Source organism: Nycticebus coucang, chromosome 17 (genome assembly GCF_027406575.1).
Source record: "Nycticebus coucang isolate mNycCou1 chromosome 17, mNycCou1.pri, whole genome shotgun sequence".
NCBI lineage: Eukaryota > Metazoa > Chordata > Mammalia > Primates > Lorisidae > Nycticebus > Nycticebus coucang.
The window spans coordinates 86949964-86958716 of NC_069796.1; the positions used below are offsets into that span (position 1 = coordinate 86949964).

Genomic DNA, 8753 nt, shown 5'->3' on the forward strand with positions numbered 1-8753 from the left:
CGCCTCCAATCAATCCTGCCCGTCGCCCGCTAGCGGCCTCCCATTGGTCGGATGTTGCCAGAGTAGGCGGTTGAGGGGCAGGGCGTCGGCCTGACGCCTGGCCAATCAGCGGATCCACCGCGTGGGCCCTTGGTTGCCCCGGGAAACCTAACCGTCTGCAACCCGGATCCGCGGCCCTGGCGGAGCCGGTGGAAGATGGACAGCCAGTCGGAGCACAGCGGGGACTTGATAGAGGACGATGGAGATGTGGAAAGCCTGTTCTCCGAGACCAAGTCGAGACATAGCCTCCTTGCTGAACCCGCAGAGTCGGAGCCCGAGCTCCAGCCGGAGCCTGAGCCCGAAGAGGAGGCGGAGGTAGAGGCTGTGGGGGGAGGCGCCGCCGCGGACGAGCAGGCCGAGACCTCGACTGGGCCGGCAGCCGCGGAGGCTGCGGGCGAGGAGGGGCCTGGAGAGCCGGGATGGCCGTCCGAGCCCGAATACGAGCCCGAAGAGCCGGTCGAGGCGAGGGCTGAAGATCCAGCCACGCCAGTATCCGAGGCGGGCCCCGAGGAACCGGAGGAGGCAGTGGAGCTGGAGGAGGAGGCAGCGGAGGGGAAGAAGGAACCCCGAGCCCGGTTCGCCACGCCGCTGACCACGACTGGCGAGGAAGAGGCTGTGCCAGCCCTGAAGGGGGACGAGGAAGGGAGGCTGGAGCGGGAGGAGGAACAGGAGCCGAGAGTGAGTGAGGAAAATGAAATGAAAGGTCGGGCAGGCCGCGGGGCGAAAGAGGAGGGGAAGTATCTGGATGTGGAGGATGAGGATCTCGAGTGGTCGGAGGAGGTCCAGAAGCAGCAGGAGCAGCAGCTGCGCAGCGAGCTCCTGGAGCAATACCGCTCCCTGCTGGTGGACCGGAACCGCTACCAGCGCTACAACGTACACCTGCAGCACAGGATCTGCGAGGCGCTGCGCAAGAAAAAGGGCCTGGAAGCCACTGATTTGCCGGATAAGGGCGTGGAGACCGAGGCCCCCGAGAAGGAGCAATCGTACTTGCGCTATCTGGCGGTGCTGGAGGAGCTGAAGAAGCAACAGGCGGATGACCTGCAGTGGTACCACCAGGAGCTGGCCCAGATGAAGCAGCAGTGCCAGGAGAAGGTCACTAGGGTGGAGAAGGAGTGGCGAAGCTTTCAGGCGCTGAAGAAGCAAGTAGTGATGCAAGCCATGGGCAGCTGTCGGATGCGAGGCGGGCGCCAGGCCGCTCTGAGGGAGGTGGAGCAGATCCAGGCGTTGGAGGATAAGAAGGAGAAGGAGATGAGCTCTGTGCGGCTGGAGAACGTGCAGCTGAAGCAGAGCGTGGCGCATTTTGAAACCAGGATGAGGGCACAGGAGGACTTGTCTGAGGGTCTGCTCCTCATTGATTTTGAACAGCTTAAGATTGAGAACCAGACCTTCAATGAGAAAGTTGAGGAACGAAATGAGGAACTTTTAAAACTGCGCAACAAAGTGACCAACAATGTGCAAATAATAACCCACGTGAAGGAGAAGTTGCACTTTATGGATATGGAGAATGCATGCAAAAAGACACAGCTTCTGGAAATTGAGGCTCAGGTAGCCCTAGGAAGGGACATCTTGACCAAGACAAAGCAAGCCCGAGACAGCCTGCGGGTTGACAACATCAAGCTAAATCAGAAGTGTGGGCTTCTGGGCAAGGACTCCCTCCTTCAAGATTTGGAAGAAAAGGTGGAAAAGACAGAATTGCTCAGCCAGCGCCTGGAGTCCCTGAAGCGCCATCATGCCGGGCTCACTCTGTCCTGCAGAGGTGTGAGGCAGAAGATAAGGGAAGCCAAAGCCTTTCTCCCCTCTTGATACAGTAAGAAGAGTCAGCAAAACATTCTCACTCTCAGCATATGTTGTCTTTTAGCTCCTATTTTCCCTTTTTTTTTTCTTGCCGTTCTTTAAAAGGCCTCTGATATTTGGGGTAGAGTTATATTTTATATTTCCCTCATAATTATTTAGCTTCCAAATTAGTGCTGAGCATAAAATTAGGTCAGCAATGAGTTTTATATAGGACTAAGCAAAATAGGTCCAGAGAAAACAAACGGGTTATTTAACATAACTGACTTCTCACAAAAAGCTTTCAAAGTCTTTATATCTGAGCGATTCCATAGTTTTGATAACAAAACTAAGGAGCACTGTCGCTTTTCCATGTGTTAGAAGGGTTTGAAAGTTCAAGCAATGGATAGTGTACAAAAATATTCATGTGCATTAAGCTAATTATTAAACTTTGGAATTATTAAACTGTGTAGCCTTGAATTCCTGTTTCAATTAGAAGCTCAATAATTCTCTAGATTAGTCTTAAGCTGAAATTGTTTTATATGTAAATAGCACTAGCTTCTGGGGTAACAAAAAATATCCAGAAAAGAGGAGAAATGATAAACAGGAAAAGGAACGGATGTTCCTTCATCTTTCCTTTTTCAATGAAAGGAAGCTCAGGCTACCAAGAATTAAGATTTGTTTCTGGCTCAATGACAGTCTTCAATTCTAATTAAATGTTTTCTTGGATCTTCTGAAGAAACATATTGATCTGTATCCCCCACAAAAAATGAAATTTTGTTTTCCAGTGAAAACGTGACAGCTATATTGTTTTGCCAAGTGCAAAATACATGGAATGGTGGCTGCTGGGATTGTAGAGGTGACCACAGCTTTTTATTGCTGCAGCTCTTCCAGGGCCTGGGGCCACAGCCTTCTAGTTGACCTGGATATTTTTAGATCTCAACAGTAGGACTCTTATTATGCTTAAGAATTCACTCTGTGTCAAATTTTTTATGCCTAAATCCATTTATGTGGAAATAAGAAGATAAACAGGAGCTCTATCATCTTCAACCTTCAACTCTACTATGACATCAATAAATAAGTTTACCAGCTCTACAAAAATCATTAGAACCTCCTCCCCCTTTTTTTTAAAGGTCATCATAGCTCCAGACCTCCTCCCCATTTGCCAACTCCAACCTCCGGTATGACACAGGGAATGGTCCTGCCCCCAAATATACAAAATATTACTCCTTCTCCCTTCCTCCTCCTCTACTCCTTTGATCTCAGGCACCTCCTTTACTCCCTCCTTCATGGGACTCCTTTTGTCCATCTATGTCCAATCCATCTCCCTTTCCAAGGTCAGCCATTAGACTCAGCTAGGCCTGCAGCTGTTCATTCTGCTACCTAGTGACTTCCAGGCACTCCTGGGTCTCCTCCAACTCCTGGTGGGCTATCTCAGCTGCCATTGTGCCTGCAGCTCTTCCAGGGCCTGAGTCTGTAGCAGGCGCTCCCTGTGCAGTGACTCCTCCTAGATCAGCTGCTGATCAGCTGCTGCGTACCAGTGTAGAAAGATCAGATACTGATCTTGCTCTTGCTGCAGACTCTTTGCCTCTTCATTCTTCAGCTCCACCTGTGGGAAGACCCTGGACATGAGGGCAGATGGTCTTGCTTCCAGATTCTGAGCCCATAAACAGTTGGGGTGTTGGGGTTCAGGCAGTTGCCTATGTACTTGGTTCTTCGTGTGTTCTTGGCCAAAGAATGACAAGACCCAATAAAGCAAGGCAAGCATGAAACAGTTTACTGGGAAAGAATGGTAGGTTTACAGAACAAGAGCTAGATGTAGGTTTACAGAGTGAATACGTTTGCCATAGATGAAGAGTCCTCCACTGCTGCCATGAAGGAAAAGGCCTGTATCAATTATTAAAATGGCATTATTCCTTGTGTTAGGGTAAAAAATAATTGATAGGTCTATTTCCTTAGCACAGTATCAGTAATCACCTTGGAGCCAGGGGCTTGGTTTGATTTCCTAGGCTGAATTTTACGAGGTGCAGATTTGGGATTCAAAGTATTCTATTCCTAAACTTAAGAGGATCATTAGAAAGATGATATATTTTTTGGTACTAGATACCTCTAAAAAAATGGTAGAAACTCCACTCTGGGCAGGTGACTCAGTTGGCTGTGAGAATCTTTTGATGACATGATTTTGTTTTCTAAAGTATGTGTTCCCTTTGATGCCAAAGAAGGTTGAATAAAATTATTTTTCTAATTACCATGGCTTGAATACACTCTTTTATATCAAACCACACAAATGTAAAAGTGAGGGGAATAAAAGAAAAAGCTTTGGCTTCTAGCTTCCATTCTCTTCCTTACTCTACAATTTTAGTCTTTCCTCTCTCCTGTTCATCAAGGCCAAAGTGAAGCAGTACCTGGCAAGTAGAAATTGGTTTGCTTTGTGTCTCAAACTTTAATAAAAGCAGAACAAGCCCACTGGCTCTTCTGTAGGAGGCTTCAAAGGCAGAGCATCCTTTATCTCTATGGCTCACTAATGGGAGAATCACAGAAATAAAAGATGATTTTCAGATGATTTTTAATCAGCAATTACCTAGATCCAATCAAACACTCCCACACTAGCACTGAACCTAGAAACAAGCAGATCTCTCAGAGCACAAAGACATAAAGAAGTTTGATGAAGTTAGCATTGCTTTAAGCTACAAAGCAAATCATCAGTGTCCTATGTAAATGATTTCATAGTAAGTTACCAATGTTCTTTCAGATTATAGTTCTGTATGCTGAAGATGTTATGACTGACTAGAAGCCAATCCTCTGATTACTTCCTAACGTGTTTTTTGTTTTTTTATTTTTGTTTTTTTGAGACAGAGTCTCACTCTATTGCCCTGGGTAGAGTTCCATGGCATCACAGCTCACAGCAACCTCAAACTCTTGGGCTCCAGCAATCCTCTTGCCTCAGCCTCCCAAGTAGCTGGGACTATAGGAGCCTACCACAACCCTCAGCTAATTTTTCTATTTTTAGTAGACAGGGTCTCAGTCTTGCTCAGGCAAGTGAACTCCAGAGCTCAACCGATCCACCTGCCTTGGTCTCCCAGAGTGCTAGGATTACAGGCATGAGCCACTGCACCTGACCTCTTTTTTTTCTTTTAACATATGCATATGAAATGCCATTTATTGTAATTTTTTAAAAAACGTTTTCTGGGCTATTTAATCAAGTTACTTACAATGTACACATTCCTGAGTATACCCATTGTTGCAACATTGTTTTGAAGTTTTTCTGCATTCAGCTTAGAAAGTGTTTAAAAGGAACTAAACTTTTCTGTCAAATGCGCTTGATTGAATAGGAGAACTGGGTTCATAAAATGGATTCATTGCAAACCTTATAGACATGTAAATCACAGAAGTTCATTCCTTCTTCTTGCCTCATGTCATGAAGCATGATAAATCTCACATGCCTGTCAGTGACAAACACAGACACAAACCACTGGTTGAACTTGTCCACAGTCTTTAACTACACGTTTGACAGCCGTATGTTCTCATCTACCAGGTCGAGAGTATGAGCTATGAGCTGGTTTAGATGATGGTGGTTGTCTCTGGATTCCGCTTTCCCAGCTGGCAAAAACACACTTTCTAAAACTGGATTATCATAGTGGCCAACAATTACAAAGTAGAAGCTTCCAGACATTGTCTTCAAAATATGCCTCCTGTAGCGAGACGCAGACAATGGCAACGCCCAGTCCATTCATGCTGTAGAGACCCGCACTCTGCAGCTTCAGTTTCATTTATTGTAACTTTTTAAAGCACATCCCTAATTTTAATTCCCTTTATTCAACATTCTGGGGAGGAAGCATACAGAAGTCAGGGTTCCCCTCAGAACCGTCCCGGGGGGTCTTGGGAGGTCTTTAGCTAATCAGCCTGGGTGAGAGACCCCTGACCCCTTCCTTATAGTCCTTGCTTGTTACAATCAATGGAAGCAAAGTTTTCCAAAGGGAATTCTAGCTTCTCGCCATTTATCAAGGCAGCTTCCCCCAAGTTTTTCTGCAGAAAGTCTGTTCTTCTCAGTGTTAAATACAGTTAAATAAAGGAGAGGGGAGTCTCCATGAGAAGCCAGGGGCGGGTATGTTCGCAGGGTCAAGAGTAGGGTGTCTCAGACTCTAGGTCCAGCTTCCTCTCCGAGCTTCCCGTGCCTCCAGCTCTCGGCTAAACAGCACCCGGCTTGTTGGCATGCCAGGTTGTACCAAGCCCTTGAGGGGAGGAGGACGACCTTGTATGGAAAGGTAAATGGTTCCTTCGTCAAGTCAAGGCAATCAACTACAGAGACCTGGACACCTGCAAAGTTATCTTTTAGTCCTTTCTGCACAACTCCAGCAAGCTCCTTCAGACTTGGCACATGAAAAGAAAACTCAGCAAAAGCCATTTTATTCTTCAGGAGTGAGGTTGTACAAACAAAGCTATTCTTGGTTAATTATCACAGGAGTTCACAGCGCTGCATGAACAGTTGCTGCTCGAGTAGGTCCAGGAAGCCAGCACCTCAATCTCAACTCTTTTTTTTTTTTTGAAACAGAATCTCACTCAGTTTCCCCGGGGTTGAGTGCAGTAGCGTCACAGCTCACAGCAATCTCAAACTCTTGGGCTCAAGAGATCCTCTTGCCTCAGGCTCCCAAGCAGCTGGTTCTGCAGGGGCCCACCACAACACCCAGCTAATTTTTCTATTTTTTAGTAGAGATGGGATCTTGCTTTGCTCAGGCTGGTCTTGATCTCCTGAGCTCAGGTGATCCATCCACCGTTGCCTCCCAGCAGGTTCTTTCTAATTATAGGAGAGCACTTAATCATGAAATAGCAACACATTTACAAACTGTTTCTTCAGATCCATTACTTCTGAGGAAGAATTCCACAGACCTGAAAGCATTGTCTATCCCAAATTCTTACTGAAGTGCTCCTGTGTGTGTCCCCACAGAGGCTTGTATGCAGCCTCATTTAGTCTTTGATTGACTGCTTAAGGACTATTATCTGTATTTAGATCTCTGTACCCCAATGAGACAAAGTCTGCAGGAGGCAAAGACGGTTGGTTCATAACTCTCCCTAGCAGCCAGCACATCGCCTGGCACATAAATGGTACTCAGTACATTTGTTGGATTAATACATTAATGCAATGCCAATCTAGTTCATTTTCTGATAACAGGTGTTAACTTGAATTCCTATTATGTGTTAGGCACTAAGTCTTATGTTGAATTCAAAAATAATTACAGGCAAAAAGATCTCTCAAGAAGCTGAACCAACTGGGGAAATGGCAGGAAGGTAGGGTTGCAGGCAGAGCCAGAAAGCACAGCAGCTGGAAGTCACTGCTAACTCCAGCAGGGATTGCCTTCAGGGGCCCCAAGGGTTGAACTAGAAACCTCTTAGACTAAGGTGATTTTATAAGTCCTAAAAGCAAAGCCTGCCTTTTCATGTCCTTGTCAAAAAGTACAGCGCCCTGAAAATGTTGGCACTGAATACATTTTTAATGAGATGTTATTTGAACCTAGACCTTTTATTTTTTTATTATTTTTTTGAGACAGAATCTCAAGCTACCACCTGGACAGTAGCATCGTAGCTCACAGCAACCTCCAACTCCTGGGCTCAAGAGATTCTCTTGCCTCAGTTTTTCTATTTTTAGTAGAGATGAGGTCTTGTGTTTACTCAGGCTGGTCTCAAACTTGTGAGCTCAAGCAATCCACCTGCCTCGGTCTCCCCAAGTGCTACTATTACAGGCATGAGCCACCACGCCCGGCTTGAAGCTAGATCTTTTAAAAAATTTTTTGATAAGCGGGGCGGCGCCTGTGGCTCAGTGAGTAGGGCGCCGGCCCCATATGCCGAGGGTGGTGGGTTCAAACCCGGCCCCGGCCAAACTGCAACAAAAAAAAAAATAGCCGGGCGTTGTGGCGGGCGCCTGTAGTCCCAGCTACTCGGGAGGCTGAGGCAAGAGAATCGCGTAAGCCCGAGAGTTAGAGGTTGCTGTGAGCCGTGTGACGCCACGGCACTCTACCCAAGGGCGGTAGAGTGAGACTCTGTCTCTACAAAAAAAAAAAAAAAAAAAAATTTTTTTTGATAAGAATTGAAAATGTCAGGTCGGGTGTGGTGGTTCATGCCTATAATCCCTTAACTCTGGGAGGCTCAGGGGGATTGCCTGAGCTTGGGAGCTCGAGACCAGCCTAAGCAAGATCAAGACCCTCATCTCTACTAAAAATAGAAAAACTAGCCAGTTTCATGGCAGGCACCTATAGTTCCAGCTACTCAAGAGGCTGAAGCAAAAGGATCTCTTAAACTGGGGAGTTTGAGGTTGCTGTGAGCTATGATGCTACAGCACTCTACCAAGGGCAACAAAGTGAGACTCTGTCTCAAAAAACAAACAAACAAAACAAAAAAACACTAAATGGCAATAGTTGTCAAGGAGATTTAGCTCTAGGGTCCTGGTCTTACTTCCAACCAAAATGCACCTTAAACTTGGGTTTATTTTTCATTGGAGCCATTTCTACCATGAGTTCCAAAAGCAGGGGCAAGAAGCTAAAGGAATAATGTTTAAGACAAATTTTATGGGGTGCCTGCCCGTAAAATAATTCACGAGAATCTGAAGACCAGAGTGATGCTTTCAAATCCATAAGTAACTCATTTTAATGTTTACGGAGAAGGCCATTCCCCTCACTCCACACAGAACCCCACATGGCTCAAGTATCCTAGGAAATAAAGCTTTGGCAGTTAGTTCCGGGAGACAGCCGTGGTGTGGTCCACTGAGGGCAGAGCAGACCTACCAATTTCCCTGGGAACCCTGCATCTTAACATGGTCCCATCTGAGGACTGGCCCTTAGCTCTGAGGCTTCCCATTCCTGGGCAGGCCCTGCCCCTCGTCTGCCTGATGACCAACAGCTCAGACCCTGCCGCTGGAATCACGGTCAGACCTAGAGGAACCAGAGGTCCTA

At 46.5% G+C, this 8753-nt stretch overlaps 1 protein-coding gene and 1 pseudogene across 1 annotated transcript; one reads left to right on the forward strand and one right to left on the reverse strand.

The window, feature by feature from the left end:
- Positions 1 to 131: 131 nt before the first annotated feature.
- On the forward strand, positions 132 to 3321 carry CCDC96 (coiled-coil domain containing 96). Its single transcript, XM_053566531.1, has one exon. It carries the CDS (start codon positions 196 to 198, stop codon positions 1840 to 1842), a length of 1647 nt encoding a protein of 548 aa, XP_053422506.1. The 5' UTR covers positions 132 to 195; the 3' UTR covers positions 1843 to 3321.
- Positions 3322 to 3591: 270 nt separating this feature from the next.
- On the reverse strand, positions 3592 to 6267 carry LOC128568725 (trafficking protein particle complex subunit 2-like; annotated as a pseudogene).
- Positions 6268 to 8753: the final 2486 nt, after the last annotated feature.